The 27,408-nt window shown below is 37.9% G+C and overlaps 3 protein-coding genes across 12 annotated transcripts in view; all 3 read left to right on the top strand.

The window, feature by feature from the left end:
* LOC127498085 (NACHT, LRR and PYD domains-containing protein 3-like) overlaps positions 1-9,554 on the top strand; it is a 28,950-nt gene extending 19,396 nt beyond the window's left edge. For both annotated transcript variants that reach the window (XM_051867052.1, XM_051867051.1), the window contains 5 exons: positions 2,008-3,921; positions 4,522-4,692; positions 7,033-7,194; positions 8,259-8,305; positions 8,387-9,554. In XM_051867052.1, the coding sequence (XP_051723012.1) occupies positions 2,008-3,921; positions 4,522-4,692; positions 7,033-7,194; positions 8,259-8,305; positions 8,387-8,946 (2,854 nt within the window). In that variant the 3' untranslated portion in view covers positions 8,947-9,554. The remainder of the gene's footprint in view (positions 1-2,007; positions 3,922-4,521; positions 4,693-7,032; positions 7,195-8,258; positions 8,306-8,386) is intronic.
* Positions 1-27,408, top strand: part of LOC127498084 (NACHT, LRR and PYD domains-containing protein 3-like) — a 50,250-nt gene that overhangs the window by 19,679 nt on the left and 3,163 nt on the right. Inside the window, exon 9 of one of the 2 annotated variants that reach the window (XR_007925810.1) lies at positions 9,144-9,554. The exons of the other annotated variant lie outside the window; for it this stretch is intronic. The gene's annotated coding sequence lies outside the window, so the exon portion shown is untranslated. Of the gene's footprint in view, positions 1-9,143; positions 9,555-27,408 lie in introns of those variants that run through there. 2 annotated transcript variants of the gene reach the window in all.
* LOC127498082 (NACHT, LRR and PYD domains-containing protein 12-like) overlaps positions 1-27,408 on the top strand; it is a 47,594-nt gene that overhangs the window by 19,385 nt on the left and 801 nt on the right. For 2 of the 8 annotated variants that reach the window (XM_051867039.1, XM_051867042.1), the window contains exons 2-7: positions 15,999-16,163; positions 19,654-19,818; positions 21,244-21,420; positions 22,282-24,402; positions 24,987-25,157; positions 26,141-26,311. In XM_051867039.1, coding sequence (XP_051722999.1) covers positions 16,015-16,163; positions 19,654-19,818; positions 21,244-21,420; positions 22,282-24,402; positions 24,987-25,157; positions 26,141-26,311 — 2,954 coding nt within the window. In that variant the 5' untranslated portion in view covers positions 15,999-16,014. Of the gene's footprint in view, positions 1-15,073; positions 15,580-15,998; positions 16,164-19,653; positions 19,819-21,243; positions 21,421-22,281; positions 24,403-24,986; positions 25,158-26,140; positions 26,312-27,408 lie in introns of those variants that run through there. The other 6 variants (XM_051867041.1, XM_051867046.1, XM_051867040.1 and 3 more) reach the window with 6 other exon arrangements.

Here is a 27,408-nt window from a genome sequence, read left to right as displayed (position 1 = left end):
CTCAAACTCATGAAACTTTGCACATGCGTCAGAAGTGGTGAAAATTTACATCTGATATGGGTTTCAGAATTAGGTGTGGCAAAATGGCTTGATAGCGCCACCTACAAAATTTAAATTAAGCGCCCTTCGCTCTACATTTCGTGTACAGGCACGAAATTCGGTAGACACATGTAACCTATACAATACCTACAAAAATGTCACTGGAAGCAAAATCTGAAAACAAAACAGGCAGTGAGATATTTTGAATTTTCTCTGCAAAATTTTTGCAGTTTTTGCCATTTCCAGACATTGTACTTTAACAAACTCCTGCCAGAGATTTTATCAGATAAACATCATATTTGGTCAGTCTAATCTAAAGGCCTTTGCGATGTTAAATTGCGAAGATCTAGAGTTTTCGCTGAAGGGCGTGTCCGTGGCGGCTTGACAGAGTTTGATGTTTTGCCACGAAACAGGAAGTTGTTGTAACTCGGGCATACAATGTCCGATCTGCCCCAAACTTCACGTGTTTGATAATAGTCCTAGCCTGAAGACATCTACATGGCAATATTCACTTACAGTCATAGCACCACCTGCGGGCAACAGGAAATAGCATGTTTACACTGTGATTAACTCATAGAGATTAAACCAGATAAACATCATATTTGGTCAGTCTAATCTTAAGACCTTAGTGATGTTAAATTGGAAAGATCTTGAGTTTTCGTTGAAGGGCATGTCCGTGGCGGCCTGACAAAATCTGATGTTTCGCTATGAAACAAGAAGCTCTCGTAACTCAGGCATACAGTGTCTGATCTGCCCCAAACTTCACATGTGTGGTAAGAGTCCTGGCCTGAAGACATCTATATGCCAATATTCAGTTAGCTAAGGAATGGCATGCTTTGCACTGTAATTCACTACCAGAAACACATTTAAATATGCCACGAAGTACCAAACATACTAGAAACATGTTAGATCATGCAACACTTGGCTGAGTGCTAATGTATGCGATTAACGCCACGAAACAGGAAGTTGTTGTAACTCAGGTATACAATGTCCGATCTGCTCCAAACTTCATGTTTGTTAATAGTCCTGGCCTAAAGACATCTACATGGCAATATTCAGTTATAGTCAAAGCGCCACCTGTTGGCAGCAGGAAGTGTGGCACGTCGAAATGACTTGGCCATATTTCTCCTGTATTTACTCGCTTACATACATCGCCCATTGTTCACTGTTTTCCTAAGGCCACCGAGTGGCGGTGGCCCTGGGTGCGAGGGCCCTTTCATCGCTGCTTGCAGCTTTAATTTCTTAATTTCTTTCTTAATTTGATTTTATTCAATTTCTGTTATATTTCTTATCTAAATACTAGGCTAGATCTACCTGAAAAAATAACTTAAAGTACTGTTTAATTTCTTTTTAATCTATTGTGCTTATTTGTCACCTTGCTCATAATTTGCTCATATTATTACTGATTTTTTACTTGTTTACTTATTTTATTAAGAAGGTTTTACTTATCTGCTCTATACTGATTGGATAGAAGGTTTGTGTTATAAACCATGCTTGTATTGCACAGATAGTTTCAGTCAGTTTAATTACCATTATAAATTAATGTGCTGTCATCATTGAAGCAGAAGCTGTCATGAGTGGGTGCTATAAGTAATCGCACAATGAAGAATCATTCAAGGGAACAGTCTTTAATCACAAACACTCAGGAAACAGGCAGGAGAAATTTAGGAAACAACCACTGAACGTCGAGACCGGACAAAGAACTGAACAAAATGGAGTATAAATACACAGACTACATGAAAATTCATTGAACGACAGGTGAACAGAAGGATTAATTAAGGGAACAAATGAGAAGGGAACACAGGCAAACAGGAACAGAACTAAAATATAATGAAATTAAGCCCAAACAGAACATAAACATATATACATATATAATTATTCAGGAGCACTGAAACTTTGTTGTCAACTACAGTTTTTAATCTTTTGTGCTTTTTCACAGTTTTTCTGTTCATCTCACTGTTTCTGCAGAGTGAAAAGGATCAGATCAATGATGGCCTGTCTGACCTGCACTGACTCTGACTGTCAAACCCTCATCAAGAAGCATGACACAGAAGCCCTGCAGAGAGTCAAAGACCAACACAAAACTAGCATGAAGAACAAGTATGAGAGCTTATTTGAGGGAATCAAACTAGAAGAGAATCAAACCCTCCTGAACAGGATCTACACACAGCTCTACATCATAGAGGGAGAGAGTGAAGGGGTGAATGAAGAACATGAGGTTTTACAGATGGAGAAATCAGCCAGAACACAAGACACTCCAATCTACTGCAATGACATCTTTAAACACTTACATCAACCAGAATGTGAGGAGAAAGACAAAATCAAGACTGTTCTTACTAAAGGCATCGCTGGAATTGGAAAAACCGTCTCTGTGCAGAAGTTCATTCTGGATTGGACCGAGGGAAAAGCCAATCAGGATGTAGATTTCATGTTTGTGCTTCCATTTCGAGAGCTGAACTTGATTAAAGATCACCAGCACAGTCTTCACAGACTTCTGCTGGTCTTTCACCCTGAACTTCAAGATCTGGACTCAAAGATTTATGAGGAGTGTAAAGTTGTGTTCATCTTTGATGGTCTGGATGAAAGCAGAATGACACTGATGTTTTCAGATGATGAGAAAGTTTGTGAGGTGAATGAGTCTTCATCAGTTGTTTGTGATGTGAATGAGTCTTCATCAGTGGGTGTGTTGATGTCAAACCTCATCAGAGGAGAGCTGCTTCCCTCTGCTCTAATCTGGATCACCTCCAGACCAGCAGCAGCCAATCAGATCCCCTCAAAATACATCAACCGTGTGACAGAAATTCAAGGATTCAATGAGCCTCAGAAGGAGGAATATTTCAGGAAGAGAATCAGTGACGAGCATCAAGCCAGCAGAATCATCTCACACATCAGAAGATCAAGAAGCCTCCACATCATGTGCCACATACCTGTCTTCTGCTGGATCTCAGCCACTGTGCTTCAAAACCTCCTGAAACAAGGTGACAGTCCAGAAATCCCTCAAACTCTGACTGAAATGTACATCCACTTCCTGCTGACTCAGACCAACATGAAGAATCAGAAGTATGAAGAGAGAGATCCAGAGAAACTCCTGAAGTCCAACAGAGACGTGATTTTGAAACTGGCTGAACTGGCTTTCAAACAGCTGATGAAGGGCAATGTGATGTTCTATGAGGAGGACCTGACTGAGAGCGGCATAGACGTCACTGATGCCTCAGTGTATTCTGGGATTTGCACTGAGATCTTTAAGCAGGAATCTGTGATTCATCAGAGGAAAGTCTACAGCTTCATTCATCTGAGCTTTCAGGAGTTTCTAGCTGCTTTATATCTGTTTTACTGTCATGTATTTAAGAGCATGAATTCATTGAAAACACTGAAGTCCTTTCTGGGTATGTGGTCCAGGTTCACTGAAATCCCTCTCTATGATCTACTAAAATCAGCAGTTGATAAATACTTACAGAGTGAAAAAGGACACCTGGATCTTTTCCTGCGGTTCCTGCTGGGCGTCTCACTGGAGTCCAATCAGAGTCTCTTACAGGATCTACTGACACACACAGAGAACAGCTCAGAGAGTATCAAGAGAATCACACAGTACATTCAAGACAAAATCAGGGGTGATGAACGCCTCTCAGTTGACAGAAGCATCAATCTGTTCCTCTGTCTGCTGGAAATGAAGGATCAGACTCTGTACAGAGAGATTCAGGAGTTTGTGAAATCAAAGAATCACTCAGAGAATCGACTCTCTCCGTCTCACTGCTCAACAATAGCCTACATGCTTCAGATATCAGAGGAGCCGCTGGATGAGTTTGATCTGAAGAAATACAACACATCAGATGAGGGTAGAAGGAGACTGATACCAGCTGTGGTGTACTGCAGAAAAGCTCTGTGAGTATTCATTTATGTGATTGAAAAAACTGTTTTGTTATAATACAGTAACATTGTAATTCCTCTGTCAATTCATGACACTGTATTTTTTGGACAACAATTTAAAGGTAAATCAGAAACTGTTTGAAGAGAACAAAACTGTTTTAATGCAAACATGAATCCAGAAAACATGAATAGTGTCAGCAAAAGTCAGAGACAGTGTTAAACTGTGAAGATGAATGATCAGGACTTGATTGATAAAGTACTTTATTGCTTGATGTACAAGAACAGTGACTGTCATTCTTAAATGTTTTGATCTCTTATTTCATTTAAACATTTTACTACACAGTTGAATCAGTTGCTGTGGAATATAAATCAAAGTGTATCGGTCATGTGATTTCAGCAAACAGAGCTTTGCCTGCATCAAATATATGACTAACTTGTCTTGAGTCAGTTTTATAATAACCTTATAATAATAATATAATAACCTGTCAATATTCAGAGTTCACCCCTGATGAAAAATAGAGTATTAGACATGTGATCAATGTACAGAAAACAGAAAACAATATTTTAATTCACCATTTCCTCTTTATTGAACCCTATTTCATCCTGTGACTCCAGACTTGCTGACTGTAATCTCAATGATCAGTGCTGTGAAAGTTTGTCTTCATGTCTACAATCATCAAACTCTCTGAGAGAGCTGGACCTGAGTCACAATGACCTGCAGGATTCAGGAGTGAAGCTTCTCGCTGATGGACTGAAGAATTTACACTGTCAACTCAACATACTGAGGTAAATTAAAGATGCCCTCTCTAGTCCTGATCTCCTGGGGCCCAGTTGCTCAAAAAGTTTAATCCGTTGAGAAATTTTGACTGGTTCATCTTTTATTATTGCGCCAATGTAGTTAAGTAAAAATACTTTAAATTAAATATAATATTCTTTTTTTTCTTTTGAACAAAGATTTCAAGATTTGATCCAATCCTTTCACATTACTTTAGAACATCTGGGCACTGGGTGTTTGTAATATATCAGCAGACCTCAGTGTGTCTGAAGACATTGAGTTTGTATTTGCTCCAGCCTGTTTAACCCTGTTTAACCCTCATACCTTCAGACCCCATTTGATGTTTCCCTCATTAAAAAAAAAAAAAATTGTTCCCTTCATCTTAGTGGCATGAGACTATTTACCTTACCCATCTACACACAAAAAAAAAACTGGGCTTGATTCAGTTGATATGATGGTATGTAAAAAAAAAAGTCACACTCAGGGTCAGGAAAGGCAATTCTTTTAAATAACTTCTTTTGAGTTCAACAGAAGAAAGAAACTCATACAGGTTTGGAACAACATAAGGGTGAGTAAATGATGACAAAATTTTCATTTTGGGGTGAACTATCCCTTTAAGGAAAAACACCAGCTATAAATTACACAAGTAGTATATTTATTTCCATTGGTTTTTCTTAATGAAATGACAGCAAGTAGAGGTCTGCGCGGGACTGTTTTTTTCGTCCCGCTCCCGCAAGGTTCTATTCCGCATGCACCCGCTCCTGCCTAAAATTCACTCTGTGCTCACCCGCTATCCGCATATAGTGATTTTCTTCCCGACCTAACGGGTCCTGCTAAATTTAGATCGTTTCCAGAATCTCGCATTTAAACTTCCCCTAAAGAAAGAAAGTGATTGGGGATAACAAATATAAAATGTTGCATAGCATACAAGATTTTTATTTGTTATTTGTCTTATGATGCTGTCAACACCCTAAAAAAATGTCAGAGAAAAAAATGTCACAAAGAATAATAGGCTAAATATCACAGAGAAAAAATAGGCTAAATTAAATAGCCTACAACATGTCCCTCAAAACTATAGGCTAAGCCAGGGGTGGGGAACTTTGATCCTGGAGGGCCAATGTCCTGCAGAGTTTAGCTCCAACCCTGAAAAAAACACTCACCTGCCTGTAACTTTAGTAATCCTGAAGACCTTGATTAGCTTCAGGTGTTTAATTAGGGTTCGAGGTAAACTCTGCAGGACAATGGCCCTCCAGTATCAACGTTCCCCACCTCTGGGCTAAGCCAAAAATAGATGAAAACGAAAACTGTTGGCTTACGAGCTATACTGCAAAATGAAATCCGACAAGATTTCTTGCTGCGCGGGATTAAATTTTGAATGAAAGGCCGATTGCGGTCGGTAACTATAGTGTACTTTAGGCGGGAGTGGCTGGTCTGACAATAACCCGGTCGCTCCCGAGTTGCTTTGGCATCAGCGCATCTGTGCTTGAACTTGAAGTGAACAAAACTTTCTGCAGTGGTGGCGTTCACACAGTCCCCAGTTCCCTGTCCTGAGAAACCTGGCAAGATATGTTCTTTGCATTAGAGGTCTGCGCGAGTGCTCCTTCAGAGATCATTCAACCTTTGTGATCGGATTTTGGAGGAGAGACGTTCTGAAACGGTCGTCAGTCAGCGTCATTCTGTTCTTGCATGGATGTTAAAAAAGATTTTATTTTGCAGTATAGCTAGTAAGCCAACAGTTTTCATTTTTATGTATTTTTGACTTAGCCTATAGTTTTGAGGGACATGTTGTAGGCTATTTAATTTAGCCTATTTTTTCTCTGTGATATTTAGCCTATTATTCTTTGTGACATTTTTTTTCTCTGACATTTTTTAGGGTGTTGACAGCATCATAAGACAAATAACAAATAAAATCTTGTATGCTATGCAACATTTTATATTTGTTATCCCCAATCACTTTCTTTCTTTAGGGAAAGTTTAAATGCGAGATTCTGAAAACGATCTAAATTAAGTGGGGTGACCCGTCGGGTCGGGAAGAAAATCACTATATGCGGATAGTGGGTGAACACAGAGTGAATTTTAGGCGGGAGCGGGTGCGTGCGGAAAAGAACCTTGCGGGAGCAGGATGAAAAAAACAGTCCCGCGCAGACCTCTACCTGCGGGAGAGCCACGGGAATGCAGACCTCTAACAGCAAGTTAAACATGTATGAATAGAAATCAAAATCAAAATTGTGGTTTTCCCTATATCCAAATTAAACTATATTGCCCAATCTTTCCTTTTACTTTCCAACACTACAACTGATACAATATATTTGACTCTGTGTGTGTGTGTGTGTGTGTGTGTGTGTGTGTAGATTATCTGACTGTATGGTGACAGAGGAAGGCTGTTGTTATCTGGCTTCAGCTCTGAGATCAAACCCCTCACACCTGAGAGAGCTGGATCTGAGCTACAATCACCCAGGACAATCATTAGTCAAGCTGCTCTCTGATCCAAACTACAGACTGGACAAACTCAAGTATGTTCAACACTCACAATCATCCTGTCATGTGTGTTTGGACATGTGTGTGCTATAAAGTCATATGTACATATTTCACATTTTTATTTGTATAGCGCTTTTCACAATACAAGTTAGATAATTTCAAAAATGTACTTATACAAATCATGCATTTAGCTACAATCTATTAATTTAAACAATGTATTAATTTAAGGCCGAAACAATGGGCTTATTGAAGTAATGAATACATCTTAACAATGATTAGGATATATAGTAACATTTGCATTGGTGCATGTTGATCCAGAGTTGTGTGCCTGCATACAGCACATATATACACATACATACTGCACAGGAAAATAAGGATGTCTTGAACTCTGTGATTGAAAATGATCTTGATTCATATCAACAGCTGCTTGTGACTCATAACAGCAGCATCTGAGAAACAGACTCAATCTCTGATCACAAAACATCAATTCAAAGCTTGTTGCTGCTCTAGAAAGTAAATTCTCAGTGCTGTCAGAGACATGAAGCAAAAACAGATCCAAGATACAGACTCAGAGATCAGTCTAAATGAGAAGAAATGATATTTGTCCTCATGATACTGAATAAAGCAGAGCATCTGAACAGCAAGAGATTTCTGCAGTTAGTAGATGAATATCAGTTATTGATTAAAACACTTGCACAAATGAAAGGATAAAGACACGATCAGTGAATGTAAAGGTGAGTCTGTAGATCAAGACTTGAGGATCTTATTCAGTGATAGAGGCTGTGAATCAGAAACTACATCAAATGATGGAGGACAGACAGAAGATCTCAAAGGATCTTCATCAGAAGAGACACCGGCCTGAGTTTGAGATATAGTTCACTATTTTCCAGGTCTTAAGATACATGATAACTTTTGTGTTATTCACGTTCCTTATGAGCTCAATTCAGACTTTTCATGTTTGCAATTTAAAAATGTTACTTAATTTTGTGTTTTTGATAAATTAGTGTTTAGATGAGAAAATCATTTTCAATTTAATACCCCGTTTTATTTTTTATAAAAAATCATTATGTGAAATGACTGTGACATTTTGTTTTTATAGTGTGGATCATGGAGGAGAGATCAGAATTACAACAGGAATACAGAAATGTAGGACACACACACACACACACACACACACACCTTGTTTTGTTGTGTTACAAATGTTATAATCTCTCTTCTTGTGTTCAGATGCGTGTAATCTCACACTGGATTTAAACACAGCACACATTTGTCTTGCTCTGTCTGAGAGGAACAGAAAGATGACGTGTGTGATAAAGAAGCAACCCTATCCTGATCATCCAGAGAGATTTGATAAGTTTCTTCAGGTTCTGTGTAGAGAAAGTCTGACTGGACGCTGTTACTTGGAGACTGAATGGAGCGGGAAGTGGGTTTATATATCAGTGACATATAAAGGAATCAGCAGGAAAGGAGGGAGTGATGACTGTAGGTTTGGACACAATAAAAAGTCCTGGAGTCTGAGCTGGTATAAAAACAGTTTCACTGTCAGACACAATAATAAGATCACAGAAATATCTGCTCCTTCACGTCGCTCTAACAGAGTAGGAGTGTATCTGAACTGGTCGGCCGGCACTCTGTCCTTCTACAGCGTCTCTGACACACACACACTCACACACTTACACACATTCAACAGCACATTCACTGAACCCCTCTATGCTGGATTTGGGGTTTCTTTTGGTAGTTCAGTGTCTCTGTGTGAGATTAAACATCTTCCTGTGAGAAACAACTGAGACACACAGATGAGTGAAAGAAACACACTCACATTATCTCTCTCTTTAACTCACACAGCTGTAAACTCTTTCTCTCTTCTCATCTTAATTTCATTGTGTATATAGAAACACACACACGTTGACTTCAGTCTAAATGAGACACACCACAGACTTCTATTGTGTTTCTATAAAGACATTTGAATGCGGCTCAACAGGAGTTTTGTCTTTCTGAGTCTCTGAGCGCCACCTGGAGGAAGATTGAGTTTCTCGCTCACAGGAAACAGTTCTTAGTGTTTGCTCTGTTACTATGGTAACTGAGGGTCATGTCAGAGGTCATCTTCTAAACACACTTCATTACAAATGTTAAAGGCTGTGGAGCTCATCTTACTATATACAAGCAATCAATTGTAATTTTCAACTAATAATCAAAAGTCTGTTTTCTAACAATGTTTTTTTTTTCAAATGTCCTTGATATTTCATGTGTTTAGCACTCAACATTGGTCAACACTATTATAAATATATTGTTATAAAATATATATTCAGATTGTAAATATATGAACAGAACTGTGAAGAAAAAAAAAATTGTTTCTGTAATGCTGTATTTAATAAAGACTTGTTTATGTTTGAAAGACTTGCTATATGGATGTCTGTAAATTGTGATATGAGTTTACAGGTTGACTTCATTCCTGCATTTTCCAACTAGTCAAAACAAAATATTTTGGTTTGACTGAATCATGGATCTCAGCAGAAACACAGCAGCGACCCCATCTTTCTACTGACAGGTTTACTCGTTTCCAATCGACAAGGAAAAGCCTGAGGAAGGAGGTCTGTGTTTGTGATATCTTGTTTATATGGCTGTGTTGTCTGTCCGCAGACCCCTGGTTCCAGATCAGTCCACGTGAGACCAGTTTTTTCCTCACTGGAGCGTTTGTGGACTCCTCCAGCTTCAGCTGTCAGTTTCACAATGACTCGAAGAAGAACAACCAGCATGAAATTGACATACTGTACCTGCAAGGTAGAAAACAGGAGAGTTTATTATTGAATTTAATAATAAACTTACTGAACTTGAATTTACAGTAAAACTGTATTTCCTGATATAATTTTAACATAACCTACTAAACTACTAAAATCTGGTTTGAACCTCCAATCACAAGCAGCATTTCCACAAGCTGATGTAAATACTAATATATAGAAGGTGCACAGTGTCATTCACACAAATACAAATTGACAGTCTTTTACCAACAAAATGATAATAAAATATTTTTCTCGTCCAAACTGAAGTGTAACCAACAGACTGATTAGAAACGTTGACATGAAATTTATTGACAAACACACAAAATGTGATGCTCCATCAAGGTTCAATAAATAAAAGATGTATTTTTTCTGATTTTGATAGGTCTACCATTATTTTGGAAATTATCATGAGGACCATTATTTTTTCAGAAGTTTTTGTATTTACATAAAAATGTGTATATCAAACATTCATGCAGATAAGAACTGTGAAAAATGAATTTTACAGCTGGCAAGAAGTACTTGCTGATGTCGAAACAATGTCTGTCTGTTGTAGAGAAGCCACAGTATTTGATGTTCATGCCTCTGTAATATCTCACCCCTGTGGTGACCTTTAAGTGTGGGTCTTTCTTGTCTTGTCCTCAGGTTCTTCATCACTGCAGTGTTCAGGATGTGGGTAATACTCATCTCCTTCCAACACTAAATGTGATCCAGCAGGGGGCACTGACGCTTAAAGAATTAACTTTAACCAATATAACCTGAAGTCTGAATGACTGAGAATGATGATCATGTAAATGATTGACAGTGATAACAATGATAATGGTTAATGATGGTAATAACTATTGCAAACAAATGCTGAATTAATGTGAAATTTTACTAATAACAGTGATGATGATTTGATGAAGTAACAGAAAACACCTCAAGGATTAGTTTATCCAATAATAAAAACTGCCATTAAATATTATTTTAATCTTATTTGTAATGAAATATGTCATTATATATTTTTTACCATGTTTCAAACAAAAAACACGACAGCATAAGGAACAACATGACATATAAAATAACTCACACTCATGTCGTTTCAAACACATTTGCTGTTAAAGAGAATGTTGAAAAATCTTCATGCGGTTCTTTTTTATATGAAAGTTCATGATGAAAATGTCTGTAAAGTCCCAAAAAGGACAAAAACAATAACAGAGCTCCAGGAGAGTCATTCACTATATTTCAAGTCTTCTGAAGTCATATGATGCTTTGTGTGATGAAATGATTCTTTCGAGGGTATTACGTCCTTTTACAAAGTCTTGATTTTGTTTTTGGGTTTTACTAGAACATGTTTTTATGGAAGCTTGTTTACACCACTGAATAAAAAATAAAAAAGGTAATTGTGACTTTTTGTCTGACAATTCAAAACTTTTTTCTCAGAATTACATGATATAAAGTCGCAATTGCGAGTTATAAAGTCAGAGTTGTTTGATATAAACTTGCAATTGTGCGAAAAAAAAGTCGCAATTATCTTTTAAAATGGTCGGCTGTAGCAGTATGTTGTGATTGGTCAAGCACTTCGAGTGTGTTTGTGAAATGTCCCACCCCTTACCATAACCGCCAATTTCAACTAACTCAACCAAGCCCCGCCCCTTTATTCTGCATATGAATTATTTAAATGAGGTATACTGTGACGAGTTCGTTCCCGGAAGAAAACTCAAGACTACAATGGAGGCGTTTCAGGGAGTTCAGAAACACTGACACTGATATAGAGAAGAACTGCAACTTTGCAGAGATTTTTCATGCTCAAAACAGCAACATTACACACTAAAGACAGATGAAGATGGGAAAAAGCAGAATAAAGATGCAACAACACATGTTTAGAACAACATGAGGGTAAATAATGACAGAATCTTCATTTTTGGGTGAATAATTCCTTCTATAAAGCGAGAGCTAAAGTTTCCATCATGACATTGGAGAGTTTGTTTATATCCACTTACATAACGGTGAGCTGAGCGTCATGAGTGTGTGTGTGTGTAAACTGAAGTGATGTTACAACATCACAAACACTTCCGGACACGACTATATGCACGTTATCAAATCAGCAGATGAAAACTGATTACAACATCTGAACCGCTCACAGACACCGAAAACACTATATGAAGAACTACCATAGTACATGTGTAACAGAGTTAGGATTTTATTTAGTTTTATTTTGAATTCTAATGAATTCAGCAGCGGTTAATTGCATGTTGTACTGGTGCCCTCGTGTGGTTTGTATGAGGACTGCAGGCAAAAATGTTCGGTAAGACAGGAGATGACGCAACACAGCAGCAGCAATGTGTACTGCACGCTGTGGGTGGGTAAAGCACATAGAGACAGAGCGCATTTAGGCCACGCCCACACCGGGGGGGGGGGGGGGGAACAATCCAACCTCTCCATTGACTTTGTATAGCGTGAGGCTGCCTCCTTGTCATTTCTGGCTCATAACAAAAAATAGAACAATGTCTAAAAGCTGCTATGTGACATGGTGTACAGCAAACAAGCTAAAAAAAAAAAAAAAAAACATAACTAAGTTTTTATAAGCTGTCGACCCCAAAAAACTAATGTTTAAGGACACAAAAGTGGATACAGGCAGTGAGACAGAGCGCAACGGGTCATTATAGGCCTACTATAAGAACTACACTGGAGGGGAACGTAATCGGCGACAGGATATGCTAAACAAACGAAAAAAAAAACATTCATTATTTTTAACCATGTCAAAGAATTATTTCACCTGTCGCCGAATACTTTCCCCTCCAGTGTTTCCATCTGGAGCATCAGTGAATGTTTGAAACTTTTTTAATAGTTGTGTTTGAGTCCCTCAGTTGTCCTCAGTGTGAAAAAATGGATCTCAAAATCACACAGTCACTGTTGGAAAGGGTTCAAATATGCAAAAATGCTGGAAATCTGAAGAATCTGCAGGACCTGGAGGATTTTTCTGAAGAACAGAGATCAGTTTAACTGCTCAGAGCAAACAAGAGACTCAAGAACAACCATCACACAACAAAAAAAAAAAAAACAGTCGTAGATTATTCAGGTAACCACACACAGAATTAAGAATCAATGGTTCACAAACTTTTGAACGGGGTCATTTTAATAAATTCAGCTATTTTTTGTCTTGTGAATTATATGTAAACATCTTTTATGTAAAATATCTTAATCAGGACAATACTAAATAAAAAATAACATGCATTTTGTATTATCTCTTTTATTTGTTAAAATTTTTCACATTTTCACAGATTCTGCAAGGGGTTCACAAACTTTCAAGTGGCACTGTATATGTCACAGTTCTGTCTGTGCTTCCCTCACACACTCCATACTCCATTCACACACACATAGTCCAGCCATATCATTCAAAACTACAATTCCCAGCATTCCTCCTGCTCATCACCTGCACTTCCTCAGCCATCGTCTGCACCTGCACCTGATCATCACACTCATCACCTCTGGCATAAAAACACATCCCTCATATTCACTCATGGTCTGATCTACACAACTAGGACTACAGATGAGTCTCAAGACTCCTACGATGAGTCCTAGTGAAGTTCCTGCTATTCTCCTTGCTCCAGCGTTCCCTATCGTCACCTGTAAGATCTAGTATTACCTGTTATTGACCTGCTACTCACGTCTGTTGAAGAGTGAGCTTCCACAATCTCCTGCATGCTCATGATCTCCAGCTCAACCTGCATCACAGTGAAGACTGTCATTAATCTGCTGCACTTTGATTCTTCCTGCCAGAGACTGTTTACTTCTCTGAGTCTTATTGAGTTCTTATTGTCACCGTCTCTCAGCCTCTGAGTCTGCTATATTCCCTGACAATATATAACCAATGTTCTTCAATCACACGTAATATCATGAGTTCAGTTGATGTTTTAATATTTTAACACAATAAAGTGAAAAGAGAATAAAATATTTCTTTCAAAATTAAAAGAAACCTTCATCTGACAGTGTTAAATACTGACAGTGTTGACAAAGGTCAAAAAGAAATGATTGACAAGACAACAAATTAAGACAACTTTTAAACTAATATTTAATACCACACAGATGCACTAATATACATTAATTCATGCTTAACTAATGCACAGATAATCATGTGTTAATGTATGACTCATGAAGAAATAAACCATTAATTAATGACTACTGCATCAGCAACTAATGAAGATTGAATATGATTAATAGATTAAGTAATATATGAATTGCTTAATTAATTGTGTCATCATGTATTCATTCCTTAATAACATATAGTATTAACTAATAGTGTAAATGAATGTGTTAATTACCACAATGCGTCAAAGCCATGTTTCAACTTCCAGTTTTCTGCTTTAATTAATCATTAGCTAATGATTTGCAAATGTATCATTATGTTATGACTTTACTTATTGAAGCACATGACTATTAACTAATTGTTAAGTAATTTGTCATTTTGGCTTTGACATCCACACTAATCCATGGATTTAATTTCCAGACGTCTTCAATCAGGATTCACTGTGACAGATGAACTGCTGCATCCAGTACCTTGATGTTCATGTCACAGGACACAACTTTGATAGGCATTTTTATAGAAAATATCATTCAAAATTTACTTTTTGTATTGTTTGATATATTACAGATCTCTGCCTTTCAATTTAATAATTTGTTTCATTAATAATCACTTTGTTTGCCAGTTTTACATTGTGACGTCAAACTGAGAACAGGTTAAATTGCATGTATTTTCCAAGAGCATATATTTGAAAATGATATAAAGAAATTATTTAAATGAATGTCCTGAGCATACAGATTTCCTTTAGATGTAACTTTTTAAGTATTTTTATTTTGATGAATTTCTTCATTCTTCACATAAAAAGGGCTTTTGTGTGTTGCACACGTTTTGTCTCTTAGTAAACACTCCTGAGGTCAATAAAGTAAAAACAGAGACAGAGCCTCAGATGGTTCTCAACATTTTTACTTTGTCATGCCTATTTATAGCTTACAATACAGATGTAGCCTACATTCATCGCCATACCCATTCATAATTGGTCTCCGTATCAGTATCGGTCAGTCACATTGGAAAGGTTATGATTTCGCTGACTTACAATTTGATAAATTTTGGATATGACACAGCCTAGAACGACTCATCTGCTAGGCGGGAGGAGTTTCACATTCATTAGCTGGAACTGTAACGGAGTGAACCAATTAAACGTAGCAAGATATTACAACACCTCCAACATTTAGGAGCCCACATTGTATATCTCTATCGCAGAGATAGAGAAAGTTAATAAAAAAAAAAAGAGCCTAAGTACGGGACTGGCCCTCCTCCACTTCCTGAAGTGATCTTATTCCCTATGCCGTTCGCAGTGCCCTTCGAGCTGAACATATTCGCTTCCTTCGGACTGAAATCTCACTTAAGATGGCGAAATACCCTGATGTCCACTTCGCAGTCCACTTACGGACGAAAGTGAAACTATTTCAACAGACTCCATTTTGTGAAGGAAGAACATGAACAACATCAGGAGAAAAGCTGTTTGTGAATAATGTGAATCAGTTTGAGATCAGATCAGTTTAATGCTGTTATCTAGAGACTGAATGGATTTACGAACTGAATGAAGTTTGTGTTTGATGTTCTTCATTGTTGAGACAGAGGTAGGTTTGAACAAACACATTTCTGGATTCATTCTCATGCACAAGTAAATCGCATGTGTAAATACTCATATTTTTCTATCCTAACTGATAGTTTTTCTTACTCTAGCCTTTAAGTAGCCTACTTGCTGATCAAATTCAGTCTGGCTTTTGCAGTTACAGAACTATTTTGTGACAGTGTGTCTGCATTGATAGTTTAGTACAGCCATAAATAATTCAAGTCATTCAGTAAATGTGGTAATAATACAACTGTTAAGGAAAATTGAGAAATTCTGTCTAACTTTAGATTACAGTTTCTTTCTTCTGCGTACCATAGATGAGAATCCTGCGGGTGCCTCTACCACAACATTCATATTCTTATTAATTTTTTGTGTTATTCTTTATGTCTAAATTGTTGTACATTTCTGTTCTGTGTGTTTCAGTAGTACTGACTGTAAAATGAGACTCGATGAGCGGAGAAAGAAGGGGGTTTCTCTTCTGAATCATATAGCAGCGTCTCCAGAACCCAGCTGTGTGTCTGTGAAGAGTGACACATCCATGAGCTATCCACCTAATCTCAGTGATGGAGCAGTGACCTCTGACCCTGAGTGAGTACAATGTGATTTCACTGCTAGAGCGAGACATTTCAAAGACAGTCTTCAATTGGTAATTGGTAAAGCAAGTCAAATCAGTTTTATTTGTGAAACATAATCACCTTGATTACATAATCAAGGTGAAAATGTCCATCGCTGAAGTCTCACGCTGGTCATATGGTTATACTATACAGTGACAAACAGTGATATATGTTCACAAAAGTGACTCCAGTCTGAACAGAAAATAATCAGACCTGTTTTTTTCCCCCTGCAGTATGTTCAAAGAGGTTCAGTTCAGTGTTATTGTATCTTGTTCTCAGTTTATGACTGTTAATTATTCCCAATTTGATTAAGGATCTGCTAATGTATACTAATACAAATGGAACAATTTGAACCATGTCATAATAGGGGTGCAACAGATCACAAAACTCATGGTTCAGATCATATTATGATTTTTGAGTCACGGATTGAAAAAAAAAAAGGTGAGTAACTTTTTCTACAAGCCCAACTAATAAAGTTTAAACACTGAACAGTGAACCGTCAGTAATAAAATAAGAACAAATTACGAGCATAGATAAATACTAGAGGTCGACCGATTTTACTGATGACTTGATAACTTGGTTAGACCTCACTGGCCGATAACTGATTAATCATTTTTAAAATGAATACTGAATGAAAACAAACATAACACTTCAAGTAAAATTGTGTTGAACTCAGGCCTGGGTGATATAACAAAAAAAAAATGATCACGATAAAAATTTTCATGTCAGTCGATATCAATAATTATCACTATAAATGTCAAATTTCTTAAATATCAAGTGTCAAGTTTAAAGGCAGATTTTTGTTCCTAAATGAAAGTTGTAGAAACCAGACTGTTAATTGTGGTTTTAAACTATTCTTTATTGTCAGAACATAGACTTGCCAAACAGGTGAACATTTCACTAATCTGAGGTAGAACATTCAAAACATTTAATTCTTTACGTGCAATTTTCCAGTCATTTTTCCTCAACAAAATAAATATCTCAATAGAAAAATTAATTTCTTAGTTTCTGCATGTTCAAACAGGTGATATTGTTTCAAGTCATGAAACAAGTTTGTGTTTCCTGACTTTGACGCGTATCACAGTTTGCAGTGCAGGCTGCAATATTAATAATATTACATGTTTTGTCTCTTTGAAATGCACATTTGACAGCGAGTTGACCGTTGTATAGCTTGAGTTAGGATGCAGATGTAAATTTATGTTTATTACAGGGTTCGCACAAGGTGCTTAAAGTGCTTGAATTTGACTTTTTGAAATTTAAGGCCTGGAAAACCTTGAAAATAGTGATATTCCTGAAAAGGTACTTGAAATGTGCTTGAATTATTGGAAGACGATGTATATATGAAATAAGTGTTTAATTTTTCTTCTCTTCTCAGTGCTGCGCTCATTGTCTTCTGTCTTCCGGTTTGTTTTTCATTTATGAATGGACCGCTCGTTTTAAAATCTTCGGGTCTACTGAGATTTGTTGAGACATCTGTTTTAAACATTACAATGCTCATGATAACTTTCGTTAACTCAGCAATAAGTCCACTTCACCAGCCAATTAGTCTTTGACAACGATTCCATAAACCAAGGGTTTTCCTGCATAGGCGGCAATTACTACAAGGCCAATTTTGTGCCGCCTTCGGCTATCGACAAAACTCAGACAGGCAGTCACATGCTCAGAGATGCCCCTTTTCCACCGACTCTGTTCTGTTGTGTGTTCCCGGCCTGGAAAACCAATCAAGGAAATCATGTGCCTGGAGCACCTCCTAGTGGTCATTATATAATACAAAGGAAAAACCTTACATGAGATATTGCATTATAACTTAACAGCTTTAACTAAAAATATACACAAGCTTAACTAACAGACATTATTCTGATAAGAGTGTTTTACAACAATGATGTAATGAAACAGTGACAATTTAAGTTTGAGGAAATGTAATTTAGCCAAAGAAGTGCCCCCGAACTCCCCTAGATGGACCAGGGATTTTACCTCCTCTATGTGCAGCTAGGTGTCGAAAAAACTGTTAAAAAATGTGTCATTAAATCATTTATCCAGGAGAACAGAGCCGGCCCAAGGCATAAGCGAACTAAGCAGCTGCTTAGGGCCCTGTGGTCACCAGGGGGCCCCCAAGAGTGAAATGACAGCTTGATTTTTACAGCGCACAATCAGTTGCAGTTCTAGTGCCTCTGTCCCAATAATACTGTACAACTCGACGTACATTCGCATCACATTAGGGCTGCACGATGATCGTTTTAGCATCGATATCTCGATGTGCGCATCCACGTTAGTCACATCGCAGGAATTGCAAAGTTTAACCAGAGTTGCACCTGTTTTGGTCCTGTCACACGGAGCCGCGCAGATGCATGTGAACACTGAATTGTGTTCACTTCCACCTCTATTTGTGCTTGAACGGACATATACACACAGAATAATGTCAAAATGTCACAGCTGCTCATGGCTTAGGTAACCCAAACGAAGAAAACAGATGTGTATCATTATAAAGGATCTGCGCATTCAGTCTAAAAGTCACAGCAGGCTTGCTGCTTTCTGTGTCACGAATGTTAACAAACAACAAGATACAAAGAGAAAATCACTTTTGCGGCTTTAACACAGATTAATTATATTCAATTTATAAAGTGAAAACTATGCAGTGTTATTTTACATTTGATTATTCATTTTCTGGACTTGAATACTTACCTGAAAAATAAAAAACGCCCATTTATATAATTTAAATCACTCCAATCGTTCTAGAATTATTTTTTCCAAATAGAGCTATTCAAGTAATCTGTTAAATTTATTTAATATCGCAACATATATCCGCATAAAAACAATTTTTTATTTTTATTTAAATTCATATAAAAAATGTTGCAACTTCTGGATAATGATTTCATGTAATTTCAGTGCTTAACTCCATTAATGAGAGTGGCATATTTAAATGTGTTTATCAGATTCAGATGTAAAACAGAGTTTAAATCATTCTGTTGCTCACTCCAGCAAAAGTGTACGCATGATCTAGAGCAGTACTTCCCAAACCTGTCCTGGAGGACCCCCAGCCCTGCACATTTTGTATGTCTCCCTATTTCTGACACACCCATTTCAGGTCTTGCAGTCTCTGCTAATGAGCACATGAGTTGAATCAGGTGTGATAGATGAGGGAGACATACAAAATGTGCAGGGCTGGGGGTCCTCCAAGACAGGTTTGGGAAGCACTGGTCTAGAGAGTCCGTACAGTGCGCACATATTTACGCCTAGTTTATTTTTTATCCCATTTTGTGCATGCACATTTTATGCATATGCAACGTTTTTACATCAGGCCTCTGATGAAGTAATACAACTGTTCAGCAAAATTCTGTGTCTAACTTTAGATTACATTTTCTTTCTTCTGTGTAATATAGATGAGAATCCTGCGGGCGCCCCTGCCACAACATTCATACATTTCTCATTCTGTATGTCTAAATTGTTGTACATTTCTGTTTCAGTAGCACTGCCTGTAAAATGAGGCTTGATGAGCAAATAAAGAAGTGGGATTCTCTTCAGAAATGTAGAGCAGCGTCTCCAGAACCCAGCTGTGTGTCTATGAAGAGTGATGCATCCATGCACTTTCCACCTAATCTCAGTGTTGGAGCAGTGACCTCTGACCCTGAGTGAGTACAATGTGATTTCACTGCTAGAGCGAGACATTTAAAAGACAATCTTAAGTTGGTAATTGGTAATGAAATCAAGTTTTATTTGTGTAGTGCTTTTCAAAATATATATTATTTCAAAGCCTCTTTAACGGAACAACTTCCAGTGACAAGCCGAAGGTGACTGCAGCAAAGAAAAAAGACCATACGTTTTTGGTCAGATATGCAACAAAAAAAAATTCTATTTTTTGTAGCATAAACAGTAAAAAAATAAATAAATAAAAGAATATGAAATCTGAATGTCACAAGCCTGATCCAAGACACCTTTGAAATCCTAATTTAAAATCAGATTGTTGTTAACGAGTCTCAGTCAGAATGATCAAAACAGATCTCATGTTCTTGTCCTACATTGTGCTATAGTTTATTACATCAGAAAGACTTAAAAGCATAAATGACAATGACCAGGAACACTGGTTAAGAGTGGCTAGTGCAGGGGCCTGGAGTAATGAAGAAGTGGCCTGTCTCATCTCAGTAGTTAGTATGGTACCTTAAATACCAAATATCTGCTGATAAAATTCTGTTTGTTTTTTTTTTTTGGTTACACAGCAAATGAACAATCCTGTGAAAATGTGCTACATTGGGTTCTTAATGAAGAATCCCTTTGTTCCAACAGTCACATATGGATTCATACACTCAGTATACATTTACACAACAACCATGTACTAAAAACAGAAAAGTTTTTCCTTTTCTTTTTTATGAACAGATGACAACTTTGTCAAAACAATCCCTGTTCACACGGATCCATGAAAACGACTAAATTCTGCTGCCAGGCCAGTAGTTGGCGATGTCACTTTGTTAAGAAACACTTTGCGTCTATAGACTAAACGCATGCACATGACATCACGGTTTTCACAAACTTTTACACAAATGGTATCATTTTCAAAATCTTGCGTTTTGAAACCTGTTTTTCAAAAGTTTGTGTTTTCAGGCCACCAAACTGATGTTGTCATGTAAATGAATGACACATAACACAAGTTTTTAGTTGAAAATGATGTTGTGTAAACAGCCTCTTTGTTTCCTCTATGAGCAGTTTCTTTAAACCATTGAACTGGGACTTGGACTGATAAAAAACATGACCACATAGCAAAGAATATGTTCTAATAACTATTTTAAAACCGATAAAGCACATCCATGATGCAGTGGTGCCCATGCCAAAGGGGACATTTAAACAATGCTTCTTTGTGTTTAAAACTGAGAGGGAATATGTGCAAGGTCTCAAGATATTTTAAAAGTTCTTGACAAGCGGTTTTAATTACATTTGATTTTCTTCTGCGTACCATAGATGAGAATCCTGCGGGCGCCCCTGCCATGAAATTCATATTCTTATTAATTTTTTTTCATTCTGTATGCCTAAATTGTTGTACATTTCTGTTCTGTGTGTTTCAGTAGCACTGCCAATACATCGAGTCTCGATGAGCAGAGAAAGAAGGGAGTTTCTGTTCTGAAACGTAAAGCAGCATCTCCAGAACCCAGCTGTGTGTCTATGAAGAGTAAAGCATCCATGAGCTATCCACCTAATCTCAGTGATGGAGCAGAGACCTCTGACCCTGAGTCAAAGCAAAAGCAAGTTAAATCAGTTTTATTTGTGAAACTAAGGCTACTGTCACGATCACCGTCTGTTCCTGTCAGTTCCTGGACTCCATTTCCCATAATCCTCCCTGCCAATCACATGCACACTCCACACCAATCACCTGTTGCCACATACAGCTTAGCACACTACCTGGACTATAAAAGACTCACACGCACACCACCTGATTGTGAAGTCTTGTTAACCATTGTTGCAATTCTGAGCGTTTATATCCTGTCTGCCTGTTTGTTACCGATCCTGTCTGTTACCCGTTGTCGACCCGTTGCTGCCTACCTTTGATCCTTGCCTGGTATTCTGTTCTGTGAGTGTTTTCTGCCTGCCCTGACTATTGCCTGTATCCTGACCACGATTCTGCCTGTCCCTGCTGTTCCTGTTTGCCCCTGCTTTGACCCTGCCTGTACGACCACACTCTTTTATAATAAAGCTAGCAAATGGATCCCCGCCTGAGTCTCGCTTAATTACAGCTACATTCAGATTGTCAGTCCAAATCCGAGTCCAAATTTTTGTGCATATCCGATTGAAATCCGATCAGATTTAGCACATGAAATTTTTACAAATCAGTTTCAAGCTCATTCATATGTGGTTTGAAATCCTATTCAAATTTAATTTCTGAAAAGGCAAACATTAGCTTGTATGTCAGAAACTCTTCTACAGCCTCAGACATGTTGCATCTAAAAGCAGCCTCTTAAACTGTGGTTTCTGTATAAGTGTGGGATCAAATTAGATCTGAGTTTTGGTGTACTTAAAACATTTGTAAATGCACTTTCTGGATTTTAATGCTATTTGACAGTGATTTTTTTTTGTTGTTGTCCTATTTCATCTCACTGTTTCTGCAGAGTGAAAAGAGTTGACAAGATCAGATCAGTGACACCCCGTCTGACCTGCACTGACTCCGACTGTCAGACCCTCATCAGACAGAGCGTCAGAGACAGACACAAAACCAGCATGAAGAACAAGTATGAGACATTATTTGAGGGAATCAAACTAGAAGAGAATCAAACCCTCCTGAACAGGATCTACACACAGCTCTACATCATAGAGGGAGAGAGTGAAGGGGTGAATGAAGAACATGAGGTTTTACAGATGGAGAAAACAGCCAGAACACAAGACACTCCAATCTACTGCAATGACATCTTTAAACACTTACATCAACTAGGATGTGAGGAGAAAGACAAAATCAAGACTGTTCTTACTAAAGGCATCGCTGGAATTGGAAAAACAGTCTCTGTGCAGAAGTTCATTCTGGACTGGGCCGAGGGAAAAGCCAATCAGGATGTAGATTTCATGTTTGTGCTTCCATTTAGAGAGCTGAACTTGATTAAAGATCACCAGTACAGTCTTCACAGACTTCTGCTGGACTTTCATCCTGAACTTCAAGATCTGGACTCAAAGATTTATAAGGTGTGTAAAGTTGTGTTCATCTTTGATGGTCTGGATGAAAGCAGAATCACACTGATGTTTTCAGATGATGTGAATGAGTCTCCATCAGTTTGTGAAGTGAATGAGTCTTCATCAGTTTGTGATGTGAATGAGTCTTCATCAGTTTGTGATGTGAATGAGTCTTCATCAGTTTGTGAAGTGAATGAGTCTTCATCAGTTTGTGAAGTGAATGAGTCTTCATCAGTTTGTGATGTGAATGAGTCTTCATCAGTTTGTGATGTGAATGAGTCTTCATCAGTTTGTGAGGTGAATGAGTCTTCATCAGTTTCTGATGTGAATGAGTCTTCATCAGTTTCTGATGTGACTGAGACTTCATCAGTGGGTGTGTTGATGTCAAACCTCATCAGAGGAAAGCTGCTTCCCTCTGCTCTTATCTGGATCACCTCCAGACCAGCAGCAGCCAATCAGATCCCCTCAAAATACATCAACCGTGTGACAGAAATTCAGGGATTCAATGAGCCTCAGAAGGAGGAATATTTCAGGAAGAGAATCAGTGATGAGCACCAAGCCAGCAGAATCATCTCACACATCAGAAGAGCAAGAAGCCTCCACATTATGTGTCACATACCCGTCTTCTGCTGGATCTCAGCCACTGTGCTTCAAAACCTCCTGAAACAAGATGACCGTGCAGAAATCCCTCAAACTCTGACTGAAATGTATATACACTTCCTGCTGACTCAGATCAACATGAGGAATCAGAAGTATGATGAGAGAGATCCAGAGAAACTCCTGAAGTCCAACAGAGACGTGATTATGAAACTTGCTGAACTGGCTTTCACACAGCTGATGAAGGGCAATGTGATCTTCTATGAGGAGGACCTGATTGAGAGCGGCATGGACGTCACTGACGTCTCAGTGTATTCTGGGATTTGCACTGAGATCTTTAAGGAGGAATCTGTGATTCATCAGAGAAAAGTCTATAGCTTCATTCATCTGAGCTTTCAGGAGTTTCTAGCTTCTTTATATCAGCTTTACTGCCATGTTGTCTATAATGAGAAGTCATCGAAGTTCTTTCTGGGTATGCGGCCCAGGTTCAAAGAAATCTCTCTGTATGAGCTACTAACATTAGCAGCTGATAAATCCCTACAGAGTGAAAATGGACACTTAGATCTTTTCCTGCGGTTCCTGCTGGGCGTTTCACTGGAGTCCAACCAGAGACTTTTACAGGATCTACTGACAGACACAGTGAACAGCTCAGAGACCATCATGTGTATCACACAGTACATTAAAGACAAAATCGAGGGTGATTATGAACGTCTCTCAGCTGACAGATGTATCAATCTGTTCCTCTGTCTGCTGGAAATGAAAGATCAGACTCTGTTCAGAGAGATTCAGGAGTTTGTGAAATCAGAGAATCACTCATTGAATCGACTCTCTCCGTCTCACTGCTCAACAATCGCCTACATGCTTCAGATATCAGAGGAGGTACTGGATGAGTTTGATCTGAAGAAATACAACACATCAGATGAGGGTAGAAGGAGATTGATACCAGCTGTGCTGAACTGCAGAAAAGCTCTGTGAGTATTCATTTATGTGATTGGAGCTGAAACAGTTTTGTTATAATACAGTAATATTTAAATCCTCTGTCAATTCACTGTAAATTCACACTGTCATTTCACGCAAAACTGTTTGAAAAGGACAAAACTGTTTTAATGCAAACAGGAATCCAGAAAACATGAATAGTGTCAGTGCAGCAAAAGACAGAGACAGTGTTAAACTGTGAAGATGAATGATCAGGACTTGAATGATAAAGTACTTTATTGCTTGATGTACAAAAACAGTGATTGTCCTTCTTAAATGTTTTGATCTCTTATTTCATTTAAACATTTTACTGCACTGTTTTGTTGAATCATTTGCTGTGGAATATAAATCAAAGTGTAAATCATTTGATTTCAGCAAACAGAGCTTTACCTGCATCAAATATATTAATATATAACTTGTCTTGAGTCAGTTTTATGATAACCTTATAATAATAACCTGATTGTCAGTCAATATTCAGAGTTCAATCCCTGATGAACAATTGAGTATTAGACAAGTGATCAGTGTGCATTTTAATCCACCATTTCAAATTTATTGAACCCTATTTCATCCTGTGTTACAGACTCACTGACTGTAATCTCAATGATCAGTGCTTTGAAAGTTTGTCTTCATGTCTACAGTCATCAAACTCACTGAGAGAGATGGACCTAAGTCACAATGACCTGCAGGATTCAAGAGTAAAGCTGCTCTCTGATGGACTGAAGAGTTCACACTGTCAACTCAACATACTGAGGTAAGAAAAATAGATAAAGGTTCACTTGGTTCTAAAATTAAAGATGCCCTCTGCTCTGGTCCTGATCTCCTGGGCTCAGATGTTCAAAAAGTCTGAACCCAGAGTTACTCCAGCTGAACTGAATATGTAATCAATGATCTGTGGGGAAGAATTGACACACTCAATAAATGAATCATTTTACTTAAAGCAGATATAAATTACACGGGTACTGTAGTATATTTATTTCCATTGGTTTTTCTACCTAAAATGACAACAAATTAAAGGTAGGGTAAGCCATTTTTCAAAAACACTGTTGGACATTGTTGATATTTGAAATCAACCCAAACAAACCCTCCAATCCTAACCACCCTGGTCCGAGTCGGTCTCGAACTCCAGCCCGATCGCTGCTGGCATGCGAGGCGAGTGCACTAACAATGATGCTAAACACCGCTTTCTCTAGTGGTCATCATTGTGCAGTGTTTTACCTGCACAACTCTCACTATCTGGCCACTGTTACACACGCAATGCGAGAGTGGATGTCTGTTTATCACAGCTGACGTACAACAAAATAATGCTTCATGAAAAATAAAGCGCAGATGAAAGAAAAACAAAAAATGAATGTACAGTACACAAGAGTAAATACAAACAAGTGTTCATTGTTAGTCGCCAAAAACAGCACAGTTTTTTAAACTGTCATTTTTAAATGTTTTGATCTTGTATTTCATTTAAATGTTTTACTGCACTGTTTGGTTGAATCAGTTGCTGTGGAATATAAATCAAATTGTATCGGTCTTGTGATTTCAGCAAAGAGAGCTTTACCTGCATCAAATATATGACTAACTTGTCTTGAGTCAGTTTTATGATAACCTTATAATAATAACCTGCTTGTCAGTCAATATTCAGAGTTCACCCCTGATGAAAAATAGAATATTAGACAAGTGATCAATGTGCATTTTAATACACCATTTCAAATTTATTTAACCCTATTTAATTCTGTGTTACAGACTAACTGACTGTAATCTCACTGATCAGTGCTGTGAAAGTTTGTCTTCATGTCTACAGTCATCAAGCTCACTGAGAGAGCTGGACCTGAGTCACAATGACCTGCAGGATTCAGGAGTAAAGCTGCTCTCTAATGGACTGAAGAGTTCACACTGTCAACTAAACAAACTGAGGTAAAAAAAAAAAACAGATAAAGGTTCACTTGGTTTAAAATTAAAGATGCCCTCTGCTCTGGTCATGATACCATGCTTTTACCATTCCTCAGAGAAAAACACTATTTTGTCAAGTAGCTAACATAGCATAATCAGATGCAGCTCAATTTTTAGTAACAGTAATACAGAATTTTCTCCATTATACAATACGTTTTAAAATTAATTGCTTGCCATTTATCAACACAAGCCATCCAGCATTTAATATGATATTCTTAAATCGATCTAGCTTACTGCAGTGTGCAACAAGGTCTCATATCAGCCACTGAGCGAATGCACAGAGTAATGTTACAACATCATTTTCAACACACTCAAATGTATCTAATATAATAAACAGAGCTGTGTTACTTCATACTCATGACTGGAAAAGTGGAAGCAGCGCCAGGGTCTGTGGCATACTAAAAGTTCTGCTGCTCGTGAGGCGTGTGTCATGCTCGTCTCATTAACAATCGCTCCAGCGGCCTTGTTCACCTCCAACAACACTCGGTCCTGCTCTGCTTCATACTACAGTAACGTTATTAATAGCATCCATAAACATGATTTCTGTCCGAGTCCTATCCTAATTGTTTTGTACTGGCTGTGAGGTGAAGACCACATGTCCCAAAATTCCCGCTCAAACTCGGCATCATCAAGCTACGCCTTTGTTTTGAATAGGTGAACTCTAGCCAATGAAGTTTTACATAGTGCACCTTTAAGCATGTCTCATGTTCAGGACAAATGGTATACATTTTCCCCGCAGCAGCATGCTGCGTCCTCTGCTTTTTTTCACATGTGCTCCTATTAAACTACTGTATATCATATATAAACGGTATTGCCACATTCTATATCGTAGATAAAAAAATATATTGATATATCGTACGAACTCGATATACTGCCCAACCCTACTCAGTTGTTCAAAAAGTCTGAACCCAGAGTTACTCCAGCTGAACTGAACCTCTAATCAGTGATCTGTGGAGAAAAAGTGACACACTCTGTAAATGAATCATTTTACTTAAAGCAGAGTTACAGGAATTGAAATTACACAGGTACCGTAGTATATTTATTTCCATTGGTTTTTCTAC

This window comes from Ctenopharyngodon idella, chromosome 17, assembly GCF_019924925.1.
Source record: "Ctenopharyngodon idella isolate HZGC_01 chromosome 17, HZGC01, whole genome shotgun sequence".
NCBI classification, from domain to species: domain Eukaryota; kingdom Metazoa; phylum Chordata; class Actinopteri; order Cypriniformes; family Xenocyprididae; genus Ctenopharyngodon; species Ctenopharyngodon idella.
The sequence above is the reverse complement of the archived record's forward strand: the minus strand, read 5'-3'. Positions and strand labels throughout refer to the sequence as shown.